Below are 25,969 nucleotides of genomic sequence, written 5' to 3'. Positions count from 1 at the left end.
CACCTTTTAAATCTACTCCTCAGCTTTTTTTCTCCAGTCTGCCGAAGGGTTTCAGCCCGAAATGTCAACTGTACTTTTCTGCATAGATGCTGTCTGGCCTGCTGAGTTCCTCCAGCATTTTGTGTGTGTTACAAGAAAGGTACTAGCATGGATAAAGCAGTGACTGATTGGCAGGAGGCAAAAAAATGGGAATAAAGGAAGCCTTTTTGAATTAGCTGCTGGTGACCAGTGGTGTTCTACGGGGCGGGGGACTGCGATGGGACCGATTCGATTTACGCTATGTCATTGATTGAATAGTGGAATTGATGGCTTAATTACAAAGTTTGCAGACGATATGAAGATAGGTGAAGAGACAGTTAATTTTGAGAAAGTAGAGAGGCTGCAGAAGGACTTAGACTAGAGAATGTGCAAAGAAAGTGGCAGGTGGAATACAGTGTCAGGAAAAAAATAGAAAAAAAACAAACCCCATCCCAAAAAACTAAACTAAACAGAATTAGTCAACTAAACTAAAAGACTTGGGCAATACTAACAACTTGAAAATGGGAAAGACGAAAACCTTAGTGCCGACGACTCCATTCCTCTCAACCAACAGCACAGAGAAATAAAACAAGTTTGGAAATGGTCAAATTGCATCAAGTGAAAATGCTGAATGAATGGCCTCCAAGTTTTTTCAAATCTAATGGAAGGGTCATAAACCGCACTTCTAATTTTTTCCAAATTCAAACATACCATAGTTTGTGAAAACCAATGAAATACAGTTGGAGGGTTAATCTCTTTACAATTCAGCAAAATGGATCCTCTAGCCATTAGAGTAAGAAATGTAATCATCTTACGTGCTGAAGAGGTTAAATAATTTGAATCTATCATTGGTAATCCAAAGATAGCAGTAATTGGATGAGGTTGTAAGTCTATATTCAACCGTTGAAATAATGTCAAAAATGTCTTTCCAATATTTTTCCAACAAAGGACATGACCAAAACATGTGAGTTAAAGAAGCTATCTCTATTTTTTTTCTTTTTTATGATTTTTCTTTAGTTTTTTTTGTTTTGTATTATTCATTGTTATCCTACACGATTGGGAGCCTCGTCAATTTATACTATTTGGTTTTACAATTACTCATTTTAAGTGTAACAATATATCTCCTACTACTTGTATTTTTGCTTTGTTATGTTTTCATTCTATGAAAATAATAAAAAGATTGGAATACAGTGTCAGGAAGTGTATGGTCATACACTTTGATAGAAGAAATGAAAGGGTTGATTATCTTCAAAAGGAGAGAAAATTCAAAAATCTGAGGCACAAGGGGATTTATGCAGGATTCCTTAATGGTAATTTTCAGGTTGGGTCAGTGGTGAGGAAGGCAAATGCAGTGTTAGCATTCTTTTAAAGTGGACTAGAATATAAAAGCAAGGATGTAATGTTGAGACTTTATAAAGGACCAGTGAGGTCCCATGGAGTATTGTGAGCAGTTTTGAGCCCCTTATCTTAGAAAGAATGTGCTGACACTGGAGAGGCTCACGGAAATGATTCCAGGATTGAATGGCTTGTTATATGAAGAGTGTTTGATGGCTCTGGGCCTGTATTCACTGGAATTCAGAAGAATGAGGGGTGACCTCATTGAAACCTATCGAATGACGAAAGGCCCTGATGGAATAGACGTCGAGAGGATGCTTCCTATGATGGTGGAATCTTAAGATCAGAAGAGACAGCCTCAGAATGAGGGGGCAGGGCAGGGGGCAACTTTTTAGAATGAGATGAGGAAGAATTTCTTTAGCCAGAGAGTGATGAATCTGTGGAATTTGTTGCCGCAGATGGCTGTGGTGGCCAAGTCTTTATGTGTAGTTAAGACAGAGGTTGATTGGATTCTTGATTGGTCGGTACTTGAAGGGATACAGGGAAAAGGCAGGAGTTTGGGGCTGAGATGGAGAATAGATCAGCCATGATGAAATGGCAGAGCAGACTCGATGGGCCAAATGGCCTGAAGCTGCTGCTAGACATTATGGTCTCATGATCTAAAATAGATTTCAAGCTGCCCCAATGTCACAGGATCGATCCACAGACTCAATGAATCTGGTAACCTTTGTTACACCTGTTTGGGCAACACTTTAACATTCTCATTGTTTCAAAATCCTACCATAGTTTCATTCATCTCACCTCCTCCAGCCTTAAACCCTCAAAGATCTCCACACTCCTTCAACTCTGACCTGTTCTTCATACAAAATTTTCTTTCCCATACAGGCAGTAAACCTGTCTGGGAAAGAAACATTCTGCATGGAGGTCGGTGACGAGTGGTGTGCCTCCCTTCTCTTTGTGATTTTTATAAATGACCTGGATGAGGAAGTGGAGGGATGGGTTAGGAAATTTGCTGATGACACAAAAGTTGGGGGTGTTGTGGATAGTGTGAAGGGCTGTCAGAGGTTACAGTGGGACACCGATAGGATGCAAAACTGGGTTGAGAAGTGGCAGATGGAGTTCAACCCAGATAAATGTGAGGCGGTTCATTTGGGTAGGTCAAATATAATGGCAGAATATAGTATTAATGATAAGAACTCTTGGCAGTGTGGAGGATCAGAGGGATCTTGGGATCCCAGTCCATAGGACACTCAAAACTGCTACGTAGGTTGACTCCGTGGTTAAGAAGGCATACCCTGCATTGGCCATCATCAATTGTGGGATTGAGTTTAAGAGCCATGAAGTAATGTTGCAGCTATATAGGACCCTGGTCAGATCCCACTTGGAGTACTGTGCTCAGTTCTGGTCACTTCACTACAGGAAGGATGTGGAAACTATAGAAAGGGTGCAGAGGAGATTTACAAGGATGTTGCCTGGATTGGGGATCATGCCTTATGAGAATAGGCTGACTGAACTCAGCCGTTTTTCCTTGGAGTGACAGAGGATGAGAGGTGACCTGATAGAGGTGTATAAGATGATGAGAGGCAATGATCGTGTGGATAGCCAAAGGCTTTTTCTCCAGGGCTGAAATGGCTAGCATGAGAGGACACAGTTTTAAGGTGCTTGGAAGTAGGTACAGAGGAGATGTCATGGGTAAGTTTTTTTTACGCAGAGAGTGGTGAGTGTGTGGAATGGGCTGCCAGCAGTGGTGGTGGAGGTGGGATGATAGGGTCTTTTAAGAGACTCCTGGATAGGTACATGGAGCTTAGGAAAATAGAGGGCTATTGGTAACCGCAGATAATTTCTAAAGGAAGTACATGTACATGTACATGTTCTGTAGTTTTTTGATGCCAAGCAGTTGCACTATGGAATCCCCTGCTGAAAAGTTCTATCGGCTTTCTCTTTTAAAATGTTCTTCAAGATATTATTCTTAGACCAAGCTTTTGATCAGCTGCCCTAATAGTTCATTATAAAGTTGAAGTCAAATGTTATTTGATAATATTGAGGAGTACATTGGGCAGGCTGTGGCATTCGGAATTTCTATGGAACATTTACCATGCCTTAGTGTTAAAGACTAAACTCAATTGAGAAAGTTTGATGTGTTTTGACTTGCATCAGCTTCCCAGGCTGTGGCCTTTTTGCTCCATATGGGCCGAGGATTATAAGATATACCTCAGAGGAACAGAATTAGGCAATTTGGCCCATCGAGTCTGCTCCTCTATTCTATCATGGCTGATTTATTATCCCTCTCAACCCCATTCTCCTGCCTTCTCCATGTAACCTTGACTAATCAAGAACCTATCAAACTCCACTTTAAATTTACTCAATGACTTGGCCTCCTGAGCTCTCTGTGGCAATGAATTCCACAGAATCACCTCCCACTGTAGGAAACATCCTCACATCCACCCTTTCCCAGCCTTTCAATATTTGAAAGGTTTCAAAGAGATCCCCTCTCATTCTTCTGAACTCCAGTGAGTACAGGCCCGTTCCTCATACATTAACGCTTTCATTCCTGGGATCATACCCGGGAGTGGGAACTTCCAGGAGGTTCACAAGAATGATTCCAGGAATGAAAGGGTTATCATATGGGCAATGTTTTACAACTTTGGGACTGTACTTGCTGGAATTTGGAAGAATGAAGAGGGATCTCATTGAAACCTATTGAACATTGAAAGGCCTAGATAGAGTAGATGTGAAGAAGATATTTCCCACAGTGGGGGAGTCTAGGACCAAAGGGTACAGCCTCAAAATAGACAGACATCCATTAAGGACAACGATAAGGAGAATTTCTTTCGCCAGTGGGTGTTGAATTTGTGGAACTCATTGCCACCGAAAGCTGTGGAAGCAAAGTCATTGTGTATATTTAAGGCAGCGTTTGATAGATTCTTGATCAGTCAGGGCATGAAAGGTTATGGGGAGAAGGCAGGAGAATGGGTTTGAGAAGGAAATGGATCAGCCATGATGAAATGGCACAGCAGACTTAATGGGCTGAATGGCCTAAAATTCTGCTCCTCTGTCTAATGGTCATATGATTAAGATTCAGTAATGGTTAAAGCAGTCCTGGGTATGACTCTAAACTGCAACCGGTGATGAGGCTCTGATTGGGGACTTTCAGAGCTTTGGGGAAAGTGGAGCTACCCCTTAGTCATTCATTGCTCCCAGGGCCGCTCTGACCCGGAACGGTAGCACCTGAAAAGGTTCCTGCTCAGGATACGAGCGAAGGCCAACTGCAGATCCGGCAGGTTCAGTAACTGAACTTATGACGAAGAAGGCGGATGAGCTACGACCTCAAATGACAACGCTATAGTACAGGCGGATGAACATTTGGGAAGAGAAATGGCAATTTCTTTAGTTTGCCCAACGGTAGGTAGTAGAAAACTACCATTGCTATTTGCTAAGAAAACCATGGTCAAACTCACAAAATGTATCACACAACAACAACGTCAAGAGGATCTGCAAGACAACTCTGAAGATGCTTCGCTCGGTAGGGTTGATTCTGACCAGCAGGGGATCCCCGACCGTCATCAAGCTACTGCTCATAAAATTCAAGTAACACAAAAGAAAATTATTGCCACTTGGAATGTAAGAACCCTATATTAAGCATGAAGATTAGACAATGTGATAAATGAAATGGAAAAACTAAAGATTAACATCATGGGAATTAACGAAGTTTGTTGGATAGGTACCGGAACATATCAGATTAGAAATAAAACACTAATTTATTCTTGTGGAACTTCCCATACTAATGGAGTAGGAATTCTTATAGATGAAAACATGGCAAAAAGTGTTTTAGGACATTGGGCAATATCAGAAAGAGTGCTCCTTGTTAGATTCAGAGGACAACCATTTGATTTAGCAATTATACAGGTATATGCACCAACAAGAGATGGAACAAATGAAGATATAGATAAATTCTATGAAGAGCTTGAACAAGCAAAGAATGGATGCAAATCTCAAGATATTGTTATTGTCATGGGAGATCTAAATGCTAAAGTAGGACAAGGTGCTGATGGAAATACCATAGGAAAATTTGGACTAGGGGAAAGAAGTGAAAGAGGTGAGAAATGGGAAGAATGGTGCAAGATGAATAATCAGGTCATTATGAATACCGACTTTGAAAACCATCCAAGATGTTTGTGGACCTGGAAAAGTCCAGGTGATAACACTAGAAATCAAATTGACTTTATTACTATAAACCAAAGATTTAGAAACTCAGTGACTCAATGCAAAACATATCCAGGTGCAGACTGTAATAGTGACCATAACCCAGTAGTATGTCATGTAAAAGTAAAACTTAAAAAACTAAAGAAGCAAAAACCTGAACAATCCCTTGACTACATGCAATTATTTAAAGAAGAAAACTTAAGACAAAAATTCACAATTGAAGTAAGGAATGGGTTTCAAAGTCTAGAAATAGAATCTGTTGAAGATGATAGCAATCATGTAGAAATGAAGTTTAACTCTCTAAAGGATGCCTTGGTAAAATCAGCAAAGTCAGCGATTCCTAAAAAAGAAAAAAAGCACAAAGAATAAATGGATGACAGATGAAATCAAAAATCTAATGGAAGGAAGGAAGAAGGAAGAAAGCAAATCCTATAGAATACCTTACATAAAAAAGTTAAAAGCTTATGTCAAAAAGCCAAAGAAGAATGGTTAAACCAAGAAGGAGAGCAAATAGAAAGAATCCCTATTATTGATCCAAAAAGGTTACATCAACAAATCAAGAATATCACTGGTAAAGAGCTCCTCTGTTCTTCAGGTGGATGTTTGAAAGCAAAGGACGGTACCATTATCATGAAATAAAATGAGATTATGAACAGATGGACTGAGTATATTCAGGAATTGTTTGAAGATGATTGAGGCAAAAAACCAGAAATTAAGAAAAACATTGAAGGTCCAAATATTTTAAAATCTGAAGTTCGTAATACAATAAATAAGATGAAGAAAGGAAAGGCAGCAGGTCCTGATGAATTAGTAATAGAACATCGCCCTTGAAGATTATGGAATTGAAAAACTTACTGATTTAATCAATGACATTTATGAGACTGGGATAACACCAGAAGAGATGAAAAAAATCAGTATTTGTCACCCTTCCTAAGAAAGCTGAAGCAATAGAATGTGAATTACGTAGGACCATAAGTTTAATGAGTCATATCACCAAGATACTTCTAAGAATTTTGGATGACAAGAGCTAAAAGTAAGATACAAGCTGAAATAGGTAAAGAACAATGTGGTTTTGTGAAAGGCAAAGGTACAAGAAACACAATATTGATGTTAAGGATACTATCAGAATGAGCTATTCAAGTGCAAAAAGATTTGTTTGTTTGCTTTATCGACTACACAAAAGCATTTGATAAAGTGAAGCACAATAAGTTATTTGAAATATTACAGAAAACTCTAGATCTAGATTTGAAAGACCTCCACCTAATCAGAAATCTGTACTGGGAACAAACTGCCGCTGTAAGAATAGATGGAGAAGTGAGTCAGTTTACGAAAATCAAGAGTGGCGTTAGGCAATGGTGTGTTTTCTCCCCTGATTTATTTAATGTGTACAGTGAAACAATATTGCAAAAAATAAGAGCATCTTGGGATTCAAAGTTGGCGGTGAAAACATCAATAATTTCAGATATGCAGATGACACTGCGCTAATTGCAAGTACAGAGGAAGAACTACAAAACTTAATTGATATAATTGTTGAAGAAAGTGCAAAAATGGGTCCACCTATCAATTGCAAAAAGACAGAATGTACGGTGATATCCAAAAAGAAGGAGAATCCTATCTGCAGGCTGAGAATAAATGGGGAAGACATAAAACAAGTACAGAACTTTTGCTACTTAGGAAGCTGGGTGACAATCAGATGGCAGGTGAGACCTGGACATCAAAAGAAGAATAGGGATGGCAAAAGACACCTTTACGAGAATGAAGAGTATACTGACCAATACTAAATTAGGCATGACAACCCGCCTCAGAGTACTGAAATGTTACGTTTATCCGGTTATGTTTTATGGCTCAGAATGTTGGACAATACCTAGTAACATGAGGAAATGAATTGTAGCAGCAGAAATGTGGTTTTTGAGGAGGTGCAAAGAATATCATGGACGAAACGTATATCTAACGAGGATGTCATGAACAGAGCAAACACAAAAAGAGAAATAATGTATGAGATCATGAAAAGGCAACGTAACTTCATTGGACATGTGATTAGGAAAGAGGAGTTAGAGTGCACGGTAATTATGGGAAAGATTGACGGGAAGAAAGCAAGAGGAAGACAAAGACAAATGATGATGGAGACAGCAGCCAGAGAATTGGAAATGAATACCAATGAATTGATCCACTTGACCCGAAACAGGAGTGTGTGGGCCATGGCAGCCAAAGCTCAAACTGGGCATGGCACCTGATGATGATGATGATGAATGGTTAAAGACTGGTAATCTATTTCCCAATCAGTATGGTGTCCAACATGGAAAAGAACCTTCAGCCTTTGTCATTACTACATGTCAGCTGCCTGTGCCTTTTTGGTGGATGATGGTATCACAGTTCCCTGGGTATAGAACGACAGCACATTTGTTAGAAATGGTTCACAGCGCAACCTACATGCTCCAGTGATGAAGGATATGATTTGCTGGATGGTTAATCTACATGCTCCAGTGATGAAGCATTTGATTTGCTGGATGGTTAATCTACATGCTCCAGTGATGAAGGATATGATATGCTGGATGGTTAATCTACATGCTCCAGTGATGAAGGATATGATTGTGCTGGATGGTTTATATGGCGTCAGTCAATTGGGCTGCTTCATCCTTGATGGTGACACCTTATTGAGAAACAGACCTTATTATTTGATCATTTATTTATTGTAATATTACTTTCTGTGTTACGTGTGTGATCATTTATTTGTGGTAATATCACTTTAAGGGTTATGTGTGAGAATGATATGTACTGTAGCGTGTGCCTTGGTCTAGGGGAATGTTGTTTCATTTGGCAGTATACATGTGTATGACAGAGTGACAATAAACCAAACTTGACTGTAACTGTCATGAAGAAGGGTCTCGGCCCAAAACATTACTCTTTTCCATAGACACTGCCTGACCTGCTGAGTTCTGCCAGCATTGTGTGTGTTGCCTTGAACTGTAACTTTAACTGTAGGAGCTGTGATCATTTAGACATCCCAGCATCCTTTGATCCCGCCAGATTTACGAAGTTGCTCTCCACTCCATATTAACAAATACAGTACTGTGCCAAAGTATTAGGTGCCCTAGCTGTATATATGTGCCTAAAACTTTTGCACAGAACCGTACAGTGTAATATTAACACACACAAAATGCTGGAGGAATTCAGCAGGTCGGGCTGAATCTATGGAGGGGAATATACAGTTATTTTTCAGGACAAGACCCTTCACCCAGGATATCAAAACAGTTCCACTGCATGTTGTGTGTACTGCTCTAGATTTCCAACAGCTCTTCTAAATATATCAATGTCCTTTGATCAAAACATGAGAAAAACCCATTAAGAATACCAAGGTCACCGTGTCTGGCTAATTAAATATATATAATTATGCAGAAAAATAAGATGAGGTTTCAAAGAATGAAACTATCAGGACTGACCTGCCAATGAAGTCATCTTTCTTTAAAGAGTCTTTGTCCCACACAGTGATATCGATGATGTCACCCTTTTCATTTCCAAGAAGGAAATCAAATTGTTCTCTCCACTGGGGATTCAGAGTTTTTAAAATTGTCTGGAAATGTTAGCACAAGTTATACTTAGATTTATTTAGCTTAAGCTGCATTGAAATTATAATTAAACAAATTCACTCTACAGTTTTGCAATGTCAGCAACAAACAAAAAATATCTTGATGTACAAAGGGAAAAGTGCCAGGCCTACTCAAAGATGTTAAGGTGGATAAGTCACCTGGACCAGATGAACAACATCCCAGAGTCCTGAGAGAGGTTGTTGAAGAGGTAACAGATGCATTGGTCATGATCTTTCAAGAATCACTTGATTCTGGCATGGACCAAGAGGACTGGAAGATTGCAAATGTCACTCCACTCTTTAAGAAGGGAGAAAGATGAAAGAAAGGATATTATAGGCCAGTTAGCCCAACCTCAGAGGTTGGGAAAGTGTTGGGGTCTATTATTAAGGATGAGGTTTCGGGATACTTGGAGATTAATGATAAAGTAAGTCAAAAGTCAGTCTGGTTTCTAGAAAGGGAAATCTTTCCTAACAAATCTGTTAGAGTTATTCAAGGAAGTAACAAGAAGGGTGGACAAAGGAGAGGCAGCGGGTGTCATTTACTTGGATTTTTAGAAGGTGCTTGATAAGGTGCCACACATGAGGCTGCTTAACAAGATAAAATCCCATGGCATTACAGCAAAGATTCTGCCATAGATAACAGAATGGCTGACAGGCAGGAGGTAGCGAGTGGGAATAAAGGGGGCCTTTTCTGATTGGCTGCCAGTAACTAGTGGTGTTCCTCAGGGGTCAGTATTGGGACCACTACTTTTCACATTATTTGGCAATGATTTGGATAATGGAATTGATGGTTTTGTGGCAAAGTTTGCAGATGATACAAAGATATGTGGAGGGGTAGGTGGTGTTGAGGAAGCAGGACTTAAACAAATTGGAAGAATGGGCAAAAAAGTAGCAGATGGAATCCAATGTTGGGAAATGTATGATACTGCATTTTGGTAATCATAGTCATACTTCATTGATCCCAGGGGAAATTGGTTTTCGTTACAGTTGCACCATAAATAATTAAATAGTAATAAAACCATAAATAATTAAATAGTAATATGTAAATTATGCCAGGAAATAAGTCCAGGATCAGCCTATTGGCTCAAGGTGTCTGACCCTCCAAGGGAGGAGTTGTAAAGTTTGATGGCCACAGGCAGGAATGACTTCCTATGACGCTCTGTGTTGCATCCCGGTGGAATGAGTCTCTGGCTGAATGTACTCCTGTGTCCAACCAGTCCATTATGTAGTGGATGGGAGACATTGTCCAAGATGGCATGCAACTTGGACAGCATCCTCTTTTCAGAAGGATGATACATTATCTAAATGGGGACTATTATTTAAATGGAGAGAAGGTTCAAACATGAGAGATGCAGATGGACTTCAGAGTCCTCATGCAAGACTCCCAGAAGTTTAACTCACAGGTTGAGTCTGTGGTAAAGAAGGCAAATGCAATGTTGGCATTTATTTCAAGGGAAATAGAATATAAAAGCAAGGAGATAATGTTGATGATTCATAAGACCCTAGTGAGGCCACATTTGGGTATTGTCAACAGTTTTGGGCCCCATATCTCAGAAAGGATGTGTTGTCATTAGAGAGAGTTCAGAGGAGGTTCACAAGGATGATTCCAGGAATTAAAGGCCTAACATATGAGGAGTGTTTGGCATCTTTGGGCCTATATTCACTGGAATTTAGAAGAATGTGGGGGGACCTCATTGAATCCTACCAGATGTTTAAAGGACTAGATAGGGTGGATGTGGAGAGGATGTTTCTTATGGTGGGGGTATCCAGAACTAGAGGGCACAGCCCAAAAATTGAGGGGCACCTTTTATAATGGAAGTAAGGAGGAATATTTTTAGCTAGTGTGTAGTGAATCTGTGGAATGCTCTATCACAGAGTGCAGTGGAGGCCAAGTCCATGGGTATACTTAAGGTGAAAGTTGGTCACTTCCTGATCAGTCAGGGCATCAAAGGATACGGCGAGAAGGTAGGTGTATGGGGTCGAGTGGGATCTGCAATCAGCATGATGGAGTGGCAGAGCAGACTCGATGGGCTGGATGGCCTAATTCTGCTCCTATGTCTTATAGTCTTATGCTAGAAAAGAGGGAAGGGTTATATTGATCCTGGAGTAGGTTAAAAGGTCAGTATAAAATTGTGGAATGAAAGGCCCATACTGTGTTGTAACGTCCTGTGGTCCATTGGGTACAGTTGACAATGAGGGAAAGAAAAGTTGGGGAAGTTTTGGGAACTGATTTTCCTCTCTGAGGCTTCAACTCAATCCAATTTGCACATTATACAGCAGCATTTTTAAACATATTTTTAAAGGTTACATTGAACATATTTCTTGATTGCTAACCAAACACAGTTGTTGAAAAAATTGTCACAAAAAATAAGCTTTCTAACCAGAGTGCACAGTCTAACATTTCTGAATAGCTGAGTTTAAATAAGAGAAGAAAAACTATGTTTTTATTGGTTATACAGTACTGTGCAAAGTCTTAGTCACATATATATATGCCATGATGCCCAAGGCTTCTGTACCGTATTATATTTGTCACTGTGGAGCGGAGAGCAAGTTTGTAAATCTATCGCGAGTGAAGGATTTGGGAATGGTGAGGGTGGAGCTCCACAGAAAGGGTGTGAGGAGGAATGCCAGGGCAGGAGGTGATGTGGGTGCAGACACACCCAGCCCTGAGATACTAGGCAAGGTCATTTGATTCCAACAATTGGTTTATCAATCATTACAGAATGTCTCTCTGATGCTTCCCGCTCCTTCCCCTCTCCCATCCCCTTTTTTGAACCATGACACCCTTCTCTCTGCCTCCTTCCCACTCTCAATCCATAATAGAGACCCATTTCAGAATCAGGTTTATCATTATTCACAGACATCATGAATTTTTTTTTGCCATAGCAGTACAGTGCAATAAAGTTACTACAGTGTGATGTGAAAGTTTTAGATGTCCTAGATTTACATATGCGTCTAAGACTTTTGCAGAGTACTGCATTTTTTTTTACATTAGAAGTGTTTCTAGAAAACTAAAAATGCACTGCTAGGTGTGGTGGTAGAGACAGATACATTAAGGATATTTAAGAAACCTTGAGATTAGAACCTGGATGATAGAAAAATGGAGGGCTATGTGGGAGAGGTGCATTACATTGATGTTCAAAGTTCAAAGTAAACTTATTAGCAAAATACGTATTGTCACCGTATACAAGCCTGAGATTCATTTTCTTGCAAACATACACAGTAAATCCAATAAACATAATAGAGTCAATGAAAGACCACACATAACAGGGCGGACAACTAGTGTGTAAAAAAACAACAAACTGTGCAAATAACAAAGAAATAATAATAAAAAATAAATAAATATCAAGAACATGAATTGTAGAGTACTTGAAAGTGAGTCCATCAGTTGTGGGAACAACACACATCAAAGTTGCTGGTGAACACAGCAGGCCAGGCAGCATCTATAGGAAGAGGTACAGTCGATGTTTCAGGCTCGTCAGGACGAAGGGTCTCGGCCTGAAACGTCAACTGTACCTCTTCCTATAGATGCTGCCTGGCCTGCTGCGTTCACCAGCAACTTTGATGTGTGTTGCTTGAATTTCCAGCATCTGCAGAATTCCTGTTAGTTGTGGGAAGAGTTCAGTGATGAGGCAAATGAAGTTGAGTGAAGTTCTCTGTCTGGTCAAGAACCTGATGGGTGAGGGGTAATAACTGTTCCTGAACCTGCTGATGTGGGTCTGAGGTTCCTCTACCTTCTTTCTGATGGCTGCAGTGAGAAGAGAGCATGACCCAGGTCGTAGGGGGCCCTGATGATGGATGCTGCTTTCCTGCAACAATGTTTAGTGTAGTTGTGCTCAATGGTTAGGAGGGCTTTACCCGTGATGGACTGGGCAGTATCCATTACTTTTTGTTGGATTTTCTGTTCAACAGCGTTGGTGTCTCTGTACCAGGCTGTGATACAGCCAGTCAATATACTCTCCACCACACATCTACAGAAGTTCGTCAAAGTTTTAAATGTCATGCCAAATCTTTGCAAACCTCTAAGGCACTACCGTGCTTTCTTCGTAATTGCACTTACGTGCTGGGCCCAGGACAGGTCCTCTGAAATGATAACACTGAGGAATTTAAAGTTAGGTGACCCTCTCCAACTCTGATGTCCTGATGAGAACTGGCTCATGGAGTTCTGCAACACTTCGTGGAGAGTGAGGGGCATGACAAGGCACCAAAGACATCACGTTTATTCAGAGCAACGAGGAAGATTCCAGTTTGTGGTGGCTACTCATAACACTGGACCCAGACTTCTGAGGTTGAGAGAGTGCAATGGCGTTACTACTTCAAAAATTCTTCCACACAAGTTTCCCGTTATCATCAGCCACTACGGACAACCACCCACAGAGGGACATGAACTCTCCCGCACAGGCTTCCTGTCATCGTTGGACATAATGAACAACCACTCACAGTGAGACATGGAATATGTGCAGGCAGAAGAGGTTTAGTTTAATTTGGCATCATGTTTGGCACAAGTCATTGTGGACCAAAGTACCTAAATTAGGAAATAGGAAAAGTAAACACAAATGTTCAACAAGAATGATTTCGATTAAAAACTTGGGTCTTTTAGTCACATGACTTAGTGATCTGATACAACCCATCTTCCAAAACTTCACTGCCTGGTATGGGAACAGTACCTCCCTTAATCACAGGACTCTGCAGAGAGTGGTGTGGACAGCCCAATGCATCTGTAGTTGTGAACTTCCCATGATTCAGGACATTTATAAAGACAGGTGTGAAAAAAGGATCATTGGGGAGCCAAGTCACCCCAACCACAATCTATTCAAGCTGCGACCATCCAGGAAATGGTACTGCAACACAAAAACCAGGACCAATAGGACAGCTTCTTCCACCAGGACATCAGACTGATTAACTCACGCTGATCTGAGTGTATTTCTATGTTACATTGACTGTTCTATTTATTATAAGTTATTATAGATTACTATGATTGCACATTGCACATTTAGATGGAGACACAATGCAAAGATTTTTACTCCTCATGTATGTGAAGGATGTAAGAAATAAAGTCAATTCAAATTTAATTCTATTCGCTCCTCACTATATAAATTACCAATTGTTGCATGAAATAGCAAATTTAGAGCCCAAAATGACTCTGTGCAGCCCATGAATAAATACCTCCCATTATGGCAAGCTAAAATAACCAATGCTTACCGATCGAATGACAACTAGTCTCAGGCTGACTTTCACTGATTGATCGTTGTTCTTACCAGCCTCTCGCATGTTCTTGTATAAATAATCATGCTTTGGAATGTACTGTTGAGTTTTAAGATTTTTGTAGCTCTGTGGTTTTACTGAATAAAGGTTTATTTCATGTTCTGGCATTGTCCAGCCCCTGACTTTGGGTCTCATCAGTAGTTATCTGTGAGTGAACGAAACACCCCCATTTCAAGCTTTGTGGAGAAAGTTTACAATATAAACCAAATGACAGTGTGACAGACATTGATGAGGCTCTACACCTTCCTGTTCACTTTTTACATTCGCTGTCACCACCTGGTGTATCATCACATAATCTTCAACTAATTTTTCGATCCAGTTAAGAAATTGGAATCACCAGTGCCATGCAAAGGCACAAGATCATCATTTTAAAAATTACTATGACATGTAATTGAAGCTACAATAGAAAACAAAACATTAATGATTGGTCATGCTAATCATTATTTTTTAAATTCCTCAGATGTCAATTATGTTATCTCTTCAATTCAAGTGACTCCTACCCATTGTTCAAATTAGTTTAGCTATAAGTGTCAGTCACTATAATACAAAAGTGACTAGAATATAAGAGCAAGGATGTAATGTTGAGGCTTTATAAAGCACTGGTCAGACCGTACTTGGAGTATTGTGAGTGGTTTGGGGCCTCTTATTTAAGAAAAGATTAGTTTATATTGGAGAGAGTCAAAAAGAGATTCATGAGAATGATCCAAGCAGGTTACCATATGAGGAGCGTTTGATAGCTCTGGACCTATACTCGCTGGAGTTTAGAATGATGGGGGGGTGGGGGGATCTCATTGAAACCTATCGAATATTGAAGGGTCTGGATAGAGTGGGTATGGAGAGGATGTTTCCTAAAGTTTAGGACCAGAGAAAACAACCTCAGAATTGAGGGATATCCATTTAGAACAGAGAAGAAAAGGAATTTCTTTAGCGAGAGGGTGGTAATCTGTAGATTTCATTGCCATAGACAACTGTGTTGGCCAATTCATTGGGTATGTTTAAGGAAGAGATTAAAAGCTTCTTGATTATCAGGGCATCAAAGTGTACATACAAGGCAGGGAGAAGTCGAGAGAATGGGGTTGAAAGGGATAATAAATCAGTCCTGTTGGAATGGTAGAGGAGACTCAATCGGCTGAACGGCCTAATTCTGCTCCTGTATCTAATGGTCTATAATTATTAGTCTTAATCTAGAAATTCTGTTTTTTCTTGTTGGTCAACAATGTGTTCATATCTCTGGAGTTGGAGATTTTTAAAAAGTTGATACATTTTAACATCAAATTTAAATAAAGAAATATAGAGTATTCTGAACATAGTGCTTAGAAAGTTGTGCCGAACATGTCCCTATTTTAGAAATTACCATGGTTACCCATAGCCCTCTATTTTTCTAAGCTCCATGTACCTATCCAAAAGTCCCTTAAAGGACCCTATCGTATCCACCCCCACCACTGTTGCCGGCAGCCCATTCCACACACTCACCACTCTCTGAGTAATAAACTTACCCCTGACATCTCCTCTGTACCTACTCCCCAGCACTTTAAACCTGTGTCCTCTTGTGGCAACCATTTCAGCCCTGGGAAAAAACCTCTGACTATCCACATGGTCAATGCCTCTCATCATCTTATACACCTCTATCAGGTCACCTCTCATCCTCCGTTGCTCCAAGGAGAGAAGGCCGAGTTCACTTAACCTATTCTCATAAGGCATGCTCCCCAATCCAGGCAACATCCTTGTAAATCTCCTCTGCACCCTTTCTATGGTTTCCACGTCCTTGTTATTGACACTTTTTATGGCATTTTTATGTATAAATAAATGTTATGTATATTTCCACCCTCATTGATCAATAAAAACTGCAGTATTATAATTCAATATATATACTTGGCAATAATGGAACAAAAACTTATTCATCTTCAAAAATCTAAAGAGTCTGGAGGTTTAGCCTTACCTAATTATTATTACTGGGCAGTTAATATACAATGTCTTACGTTTTGGCTATATTATATTAATCGTGTAAACTGTCTGGTATGGGTTTCTTTAGGAGCTAACTCTGTTAATAAATTTTCTATTATTTCTCTTCTTGGATCCTTACTTACCTTATTTGTAAGTAAACTAACGGATAATTTAATAGTTAAACATACTCTGAGGATCTGGATACAATTTGGAAAACATTTTGGTTTATTGAGATTTCCCCTTTTAAGTCCCACCTATTCTCATTTTTTTTTAACCCTCCATGACTGATTTAGTTTTTAAAGAATGGGACAGGTTGGGTATTAAATGTTTTTGGGATCTGTTTGTTGGAGGAAATCTTTTTTCATTTGAGCAATTGTCAGCTAAATATAGTTTACCCAAAACTCACTTTTTTTAGATATCTACAAATTAGAGACTTTCTAAGATCTCAATTATGCACATTTCCTATAAACTCAGATAAGAACTTACTAGATGCAATTTTTAATGTGACACCTTTTCATAATGGTTCGATATCTAATATTTATGGTATGTTACTGGAGACGAGAAATGTTCCTTTAGACACAATTAAGAATCTCTGGGAACAAGATTTACAAACAACAATATCTGAGGAAACTTGGATTGAAACTTTTAAACTGGTTAATACTTTTCATATTGGTTAATACACCCATATTGTACTGAAGCACACAAATGTTTTGTGCTTTTATTCGCAATTATTTTGTAAATAACACTATTCTTTGTATTTCTGGTCAGATGATAACTGCATTTCATTGGCTTTGTATCTGTACTCGGCACAATGACAATAAAATTGAATCTAATCTAATCTAACCTAATCTACTTCATCGCTATGTGATCGCCATTCCCTCATACAATTTAAGGTGGTACATAGAATCCATATGACTAAAGATAAGCTTTCTCGTTTTTATTCAGATATATCTCCCTACTGTGACAGATGTAATAATGGAGAAGCTTCATTAATTCATATGTTTTGGACTTGTCCGAGTCTTGAAAAATATTGGAAGGATGCTTTTCAAACTTATTCTCTACTTTTCAAAGTCAATTTTAAGCCTAATCCTCACCGCCCTATTTGATATTGTTGCAGGACAAGATATCAAGCTGGAGACATCTGATTTACATATTTTGGCCCTTAGCTCTCTTAAAGCTAGGAGGGTGCTTTTGTTTAAATGGAAAGATGTTTTTCCTCCTACTCATGCTCAATGGTTATGCGATGTTATGTCATGCTTAGATTTAGAGAAGATTCGTTGTTCAATTTCTGAATCTCGTCAAGACTTTCAAACATTGTGGGACCTTTTCTGAATAAATAACTGAATCTCGTCAAAACTTTCAAAACCTTCAACTCGTTCTTTAAATTCAGATGTTGGCTATTAATAATTTTTATTATTTGAGAAGGTATTTTACCTTTTTTTCTCCTTAATAAAAAGCTTCGGTCTTGGTAGGGGTTAGACTGTTTTTTTTTAAATAAATTAGTATATTTCAATATAACTATTGATTAATTTACATGAATACTGGGTAATGAGATTGCTATTATGAATAGATATAATAGGTAGTTTTTAAAATCTTTTTTGACCTTTTATATATACTTTCTTGTACTCTGTATTCTTCTATGTAGAAACTAATAAAAATATCGGAAAGGGAAAACTTAGGAGACCTTTTCATTTTTCATCTGATGAATTTAACATTGGTGCTTGATGAACTAAAGCAGTAATATGTTATTGATTTAGGCGCATCTACTTTATAATTTTGCCAAATAAATGGCACACTGTCATAAATATGTTGTTTGCTCCCATGAAACCAATTTTATATATTGTGAATTCTAAATCAATAAAAATCAAATTATCTAAAATAATTTTAAAATGATGTTCTGCCACAATGAAGCAAAATGAACAACTTGTTTGACTGTTGCTAAGTGACGTCAATATTACAACCATCTATCACAATATAGTTTTAATTCCAATTAAACTTTCAGTGAACTTTCATTTTCTTTGGCAAACACTGAAGTGAAAGCATGGGAAAACCACAATTATATACTTAACAATTAACGCAATTTACAATCAATATAATTCCACCAAGCTTGAGCTGAGAAGATGCCATAATAGTCAGAATATGCAGCTATTTGTAGCACATTACTTTCTCATTATCAATGCAATAACTGCTGAAGATAAATCAACAGCGTTCAGCATTCATGTTGATTGCTTGAACATAGAATGTTCACTCATTTAAACAATCATTAACAGTACAAATCCCATGGAGGTCCTCTTCCTACTGAACAAGTACCTGGCCAGTCAGTAGGAAGTCGCCATTGCCCTAAGCAGGTTCACCCCCTACCGGGCACCAAGTGGTTTTTATTTAAGTGCATAATTGGTGGAGCCAGGTGTTTACACCTGACATAGAAGTGAAGGAGGGAGAAGAGGGAAGTGGTAGTGATAGGGAACTCAATAGTCAGAGCACATAGTTCGTGAGCCAGGACCCCAAATTTAGGCCACCAGTACCATCTGGGGGGAATAATTCTTATAGTGATTTTTGGCAAGGTATACACCTCTAGTGCTAGAAAATATGTGATAGCATTGCAGCGGTGGTAGCTTTGTGTGAGGGGGACTGGGAGTTGCACCTCCATGCTATAAGAACCATGACCCCATGGTGCTTTGCCTATAAGATGAATTATGCCAGGTACCTGTCCCCTTAATTTGCTCAGATGATGAACCTCCCAGAGAAGAATCGTTCTGTGTATGAGGCCTTCAAGACAGGCCAATTCTCAGTGTAGCAGTCAGGTAACAACCCCTTTGGGCAGATCCCTGTGGACCAGGCTATTGAAGCCACAGTGAACAAAGACACACAGACTCCTGGAGGCACATCACGGTTCAGCCTGAATGCTGGAACTATCAAGCGTTACTACGTAACAGCTGAGCACCGCAGTGCATTCCTGGAACAGTTAAGGGAGATGGTGCAAGGCAACAAATCAGAGCTTTGTCATGTGGAGCTACAGTGGCCAAGAATCCAAAAAGATGAGGAAGCAGTTTCAGCAGCGGTTAGCCTCATACATGAATGGGCCAACCCATTCGCAGAGAAGCGGGACCTCATTAGCATCTCTACAGCAAAGGGAGCCCCCAAGGACATTGCCTCCGACCTGATGAAGGCATGTGAGATTGGTGAGCAATCTTATGCAACCTTCAAGGATGAGAGACTAGAGGAAGACCCAGCAGCAAAGAAATTCCATGACCCAGTGAAAACCAACAAGCTGAAAACATTCAGTAATATGTGTAAGAAGAGAGAAGTGAAATCAAAGGGGAGGGCGATCATCTTGAAAGCAGACAGGTCTTTGTTTGGACGCATCATAGTGATGGCACAAGGGCGCAGTCTACGTATGGAGGACATCCTTTCTCATCCCCTTGGACCATTGCCCTGAGCCCTGTCCACACCAGAATGATTGCTGAGAAAGACAAATAAAGCTACTTTAGCCACAACCTTGCAGAAAAATGTAGCAGTAGAAGAGTAACTCCCAGGAAGCTCTGCTACAGTGGTTAATAGAATGAACTTGGTCCAAAGAGTGAAAGGTGATCAAGTTACTTTCAGAAATGTTGCCACAACAATTCTGGGTACGGCTCTGAGGGAAGGCAGTCAGAGTAGCAGAATACTGAGGGAGGAGAAGATGGCGGCGCGACACAGCGCGCGTAGCCTCTCCGGTGAAATGATATCGTATTTGTTAAATAGGGGCTGTGCACAATTTTGATTTGTGGGAGACAGCCGTGAGAGCACGGAAGGACATCTGGAGTAACTTCCGAAATGCCCGGTTCACTGCCGCTGCTACTGTGCAATTGAGAATCACCGGAGGGAAAGCCCCAAAATCCTCGGCCTTGCCTGCTGCTGGCGACTGGGGCTGGGGTCGAAGCGTTCGGCAGAGATGGTGCTCAGTGTCGGAGGGCTGGTTGGAGCTCGAGATTTTTGGATGACTCAGAGTCGGACTGTGGTCGGGCATGGCGGGGAGAGTTTTCCTCCTTCTCCCGTCTGCGTGAGACGTAGGACTTTCAAGAGAGTTTGAACTTTTTTACCGTGCTCGCGGCCTGTTCTTCATCAAGTTACGGTATTGCTTGCACTGTTGTAACTATATGTTTTAATTACGTGGTTTTTGTCAAGTTTTTCAGTCTTGGTCTGTACTGTGTTTCTGTGACATCACACTGGAGGAATATTGTATCATTTCTTAATGCATGCATTACTAAATGACAATAAAAGAGGACTGCGTGTCCTCATAATCTAATCTAATAGATGTTGTGTTCAACACGTACAAGGAGAACTCTATCAAGAATAGTGAACGATCTCTATGGGGTGAAGAGACTGGTCATGAGGTGCAAGGTAGCACAGGCACACAGATGGTGAGGCAGTGGAGGAGCCTCCTGACCAAAGTCAGTAACAAAAATAGTCTCATTAGCTTCATAGTCCATGAATAGAGGAAGGCAGAGTACAGAGCAAAGCTACAGGAGAAGATTCTATACGCAACTGTGAATGACAAATGTTACAGAATCACATCTCAAGACAGTGAGGAGGTGTCAGCTCTCCAGTGTCAACAAGAAGAAGCAGATGGCCGCCTACTTCTCCATGCTGCCCGTGCCACAAGAGAGGGATACCAATCTGTAGTGATCTGCTCAGAAGACACAGATGTCTTTATTATGTCTTTAGCATTTTGTGACAAGATTAAGGCCCCATTGTTCCAGAACTGTGGCACTAGAACCCGTACAAGGCTTGTAGATACCAGGAATGTTGCTGCCACTGTTGGCATAGAGGTTTGTAGGGCTCTCATCGGGTTGCACGGATATATAGGATGTGACACTGTAAGTGCTTTTGCAGGCAAAGGGAAGACAAGTGCCCTAAAACTTCTGATCAGCAACAGGGAAACTCAGGACACATTCTTAGAGTTGGGTCAGGAATAGGACCTCTCCCCAGAATTGATGGACAAACTGGAGGCATTTACATGTCTCCTGTATGCCCCAAAAGCATAGACCATCAAGGTCAATGAGCTCAGGTATCACCTTTTCTGTGCCAAAAAAGGCAAAATCGAAAGTCATCAACTCCTACCATGCAAGGACTGTTTAACAAAACATGCACAGCGAGCCAACTACCAGGCTGGTATATGGAAAAGATGTTTGGATAAGGACCCACACGTGCCAAGCCCTGTTGGCAGAGGATGGAAGATGGAGAGAGAAGAGGAAGCTGAACAGTTGGTGGTGCACTGGATGGAAGACCAGCCAGCACCCGATGCCGTCCTGGATCTACTGGCCTGTAACTGTCCAAAAAAATGTTCACTCCCGAGATGTATGTGTGTTGCAAATGGCCTCAGGTGTACTGACATGTGTAGACTGGCAGACTGTGAAAACCAAGCATCCACCTTAGAGAGTGTGGAAAGTTCAGATGAAGATGTGGAAGACTTGGAATACTTGGAAAATTACTATGATTATAAATGGGTTCTGAAAGTATGGAAAACAAAGTATGGAAAGCAGTCTTTTAAATATATTCATTTTACAACCAAATGGGGCCTAGGTTATGGCCGTGTGGAATCCCACATTTGAATTATAGGCAGCAGAAGAAGATGGCGGCGCACCTACGCGTCTGCAGCTCTCCGGTGAAAAATGATATTGTATCTGTTAAATAGGGGCCGTGGACAATTCTGATTTGATGGAGAATGGACGTGAAAGCATAGAGGAACATCTGGAGAAATTTCTGAAACGCCTGTTCGCTGCTGTCGTTACTGTGTGGTCGGGAATATTTCGGAGGGTAGGCCTCAAAATCCCCGGCCTTGCCTGCTTTTGGCGACCGAGAAGGAGGTCGAATCGTTCGGACAGAGATGGCGCTCAGTACTTGGTGTCGGAGAGCTGATCAGAGCTCGAAGTTTTCAGACGACTCAGAGTCGGATTGTGGTCGGCATGGCAGGGAGAGTTTTTCTTCCTTCTCCCGTCTGCGTGAGATGTGGGACATTTGAGAAACTTTGAACTTTACTGTGCTCATGGACTTCTTCATCAAGTTATGATATTGTTGCACTGTTGTAACTGTATGTTATAATTATGTGGTTTTGTCAGTTTTTTCAGTCTTAGTCTGTCCTGTGTTTTGTGATATCACACCGGAGAAAATAATGTATCATTTCTTAATGCGTGCATTACTAAATGACAATAAAAAAGGACTATGTGTCGTCATAATCTAAAAAATTATTGGACGGTAATTCTATATGCTATGACAAAAGCTTAAGATAGTTTTGATTTGATACAACAATACGGAAAATATCATGACATTGATGAAACTCCAGAAATCTCTCCAAATGAGGCTTTTTTACCTTTTGGGGGTGGGGGGGGGGTAACATTTTCTGCTGTACTGATGTTAATATGGAATATATACAAAAAGTGATACTTATTTGAATTCTTGAATAAATTCTCTACAAATCCATGTGATTATATGTGTCCTAGGGTTTTTAATGACTTTTCCAAAATAAACAACAGACAAATATTTTTCTAAAAATGAAATGATTCACTCTACTGAAATTGGGCACTGTACTGCAAGTGCCACCAATGACATAGTTTTCAATGTAGAATTTTATAATAACATTTGATGAAAAGTGCTTGAACTCAGCTATCACTGTGACAAATTTCAATGCTGAGGGATCACTGATGACAAAATACCACTAGGTTGAATATATATGTTGTACTTTATATTGGCCACTTTTCAGAAATGCTTATTTTAGGGTAGTGTCATAAAATGCATGATGGCACACATAAAGCTACCACTGGTGCAATGCCATCACATACTTTCTAACTGTGGAGATGTATACCTTGCCAAAATTCACTATGAGCATTATCCCCCTCAGATGGTACCGACCAAGCCTACTGGCTCACGGACTAATGAGACAGGAGATTCTGTGGACATGAACAGGATACCTAGATGGTATGGCTGCTTCCCAGGTGCCAGGGTCAGGGATGTCTCGGATCACATCCATAGCATTTTGGAGGGGGAGGAGGTGCAGCCAGATGTCGTGGTACATATTGGTATCAATGACGTAGGAAGGGAAAGCAAGGAGGTCCTGAAAAGAGAATTTTGAGAGCTAGGCAGAAAGCTGAGAAGCAGGACTTCCCAGGTAGTAATTTCTAGGCTGCTACCTATGCCATGCGCCAGTGAGGGTAGAAACAGGATAATCTGGCAAATTAACGCGTGGCTGAGAAACTGGTGCAGGGAGCAGGGCTTCAGGTTCTTGGATCATTGGGATCTCTTCTGGGGGAGGTATGACATGTACAAAAGTGGCAGGTTGCACCTGAACCCAGCGGGGACCAACGTTCTTGTGGGCAGGTTTGTTAGAGCTGTGGGTAGGGTTTAAACTAATTTGTCAGGGGAATGGGAAACAGAGTGAAGGGACTCAGGATAGAGTGGATGGTAAAAAAGCAAAGATAGACTGCGGTCAGACAGTCAGAAGAGGCAGGCAGATGATAGGACAAAACTGCAGCCAGAAGGGGGAGTATCAGTGCATTAGAGATGCAGAATCAAAAAAGATAGGAAATACATATCTCAATGCACGGAGTATGAGAAATAAGGTGGATGATCTTGTTGCGCTATTACAGATTGTCAGGTATGATGTTGTGGCCATCACTGAATTGTGGCTGAAGGACGGTTGTAGTTGGGAGCTGAATGTCCAAGGTTACACGTTGTATCAGAGGGATAGGAAAGTAGGCAGAGGGGGTGTCATGGCTCTACTGGTAAAGAATGCCATCAAATCAGTAGAAAGATATGAATGTGTCATCTTTAACTTTATGACTTTTGGAGATCAGTTCATCTTCTACTCACTTAACTATTCACAGTAACAGAAATTTTGACCAGGTGTGCCCAAACTTTTGCATGCCACTGTACATACAGGATTAAAGGAAGCGTAAACTGTCACGTGCATACAAGCAGATGATTAATTGTTAAAATGCTGTGTACATACATCTATTGATGCTTCTGGACACATCTTCAGTGATGTTCCTGGAATCATCGGGTGTTTCGGGTCTTTCAACATCATACAACCTCCTCCAGGTGACCCAGCCGAGGCTGATCAGACCCCAGCTTGTGTCCAGATGGCTAGCTACTTATGACTCCATGGCTCCCCTCTTTTGAGCCACAGCCATCTTGAGGCCCTCTCTGCCGCATCAGTGGTACTGCGGATGGCTCTCTTCTTCCTCTCTCCCTTGATGCCCAAAATGCTGAAGGCTCTAACTAAAGAATGGGCTACAAATCCCCTACAACGAATATAACAATTCAACAGTCTAACCAAAGGACATCCAACACATTTATTGCCCCTTCCTAAAAGCCCTTGAAAGCATTGTGGTAAGCAGCCTGCTTGAAGCACTGCTCTCCAATAGCTCCACTTCATAGGAGTACGAGGAGATTCTGTACATCTCCAGAGATGATCACTAATTACTTGTGATGAACAGTGAAGAGCTGTCGGACTGGTTGCATCACCACCTGGTATGGACCCTCCAAAGCACAAGATCAAAAGAAGGTGCCAAGGGTTGTGGACTTTGGCTGTTCCATTACAGGCACAAACCTCTCCACCATCGACAACATCTTCAAGAAGCAGTAGCTCAAAAAAGCAGCATCCATTAGCTACAATTCTCACCATCCAGAACATGCCCTCTTCCTATCATTGTGGTGGAGGCACAGAAGCCTGTTGGCCCACTTAATAAGATTGTAAGACCATAACATATAGGAGCAGAATTAGGCATTTGGCCCATCGAGTCTGCTCTGCCATTTCACCACCCTCTGGCTAAAGAAATTCTTTCTCATCTCCATTCTAAAAGGACGCTACTCTATTCTGAGGCCGTGTCCTCTGATCTTAGATTCTCCCAGCATAGGAAACATCCACCCTATTAAGGCCTTTCACCATTTGATTGGTTTCAATGTGGTCATCCCTCAGTGTTTGGAATTCCAGTGAATACAGGCCCAGAGCCATCAAACGCTCTTCATATGACAAGCAATTCAATCCTGGCAACATACATCAAAGTTGCTGGTGAACGCAGCAGGCCAAGCAGCATCTATAGGAAGAGGCGCAGTCGACGTTTCAGGCCGAGACCCTTCCTGACGAAGGGTCTCGGCCTGAAACGTCGACTGCGCCTCTTCCTATAGATGCTGCTTGGCCTGCTGCGTTCACCAGCAACTTTGATGTATGTTGCTTGAATTTCCAGCATCTGCAGAATTCCTGTTGTTTGCGTTTAAATTCAATCCTGGAATCATTTTCATGAACCACCTTTGAACTCTCTCCAGTTTCAGCACATCCTTTCTAAGATAAGGGGCCAAAACTGCACAAAATATTCCAAATGAGGCTTCACCAGTGCTTTATAAAGCCTCAACATTACACCCTTATTTTTATATTCTAGTTCTCTTGAAATGAATGCTAACATTGCATTTGCCTTCCTCGCCACAGTCTCAATCTGCAAATTAACCTTTAGGGAATGCTGTACAAGGACTCCCAAGTCCCTTTGCATCTCAGTTTTTTGTATTTTCTTTCCATTTAGAAAACATGCAAACCCTTTCATTTTTCTACCAAAGTGCATCAACATACACTTCCCGACACTGTAT

At 40.6% G+C, this 25,969-nt stretch overlaps 1 protein-coding gene across 2 annotated transcripts in view; it reads right to left on the bottom strand.

Moving 5' to 3' along the window:
- Window positions 1–25,969, bottom strand: part of LOC134357641 (multiple C2 and transmembrane domain-containing protein 1-like) — a 575,938-nt gene that overhangs the window by 370,427 nt on the left and 179,542 nt on the right. For both annotated transcript variants that reach the window (XM_063069271.1, XM_063069272.1), the window contains exon 9: window positions 8,997–9,127. In XM_063069271.1, the coding sequence (XP_062925341.1) occupies window positions 8,997–9,127 (131 nt within the window). The remainder of the gene's footprint in view (window positions 1–8,996; window positions 9,128–25,969) is intronic.

The sequence above is a fragment of the Mobula hypostoma genome, chromosome 16 (assembly GCF_963921235.1).
Source record: "Mobula hypostoma chromosome 16, sMobHyp1.1, whole genome shotgun sequence".
Classification (NCBI taxonomy): Eukaryota; Metazoa; Chordata; class Chondrichthyes; order Myliobatiformes; family Myliobatidae; genus Mobula; species Mobula hypostoma.
Note: the sequence above shows the minus strand (reverse complement) of the source record. Positions and strands in the feature narration are given on the sequence as shown.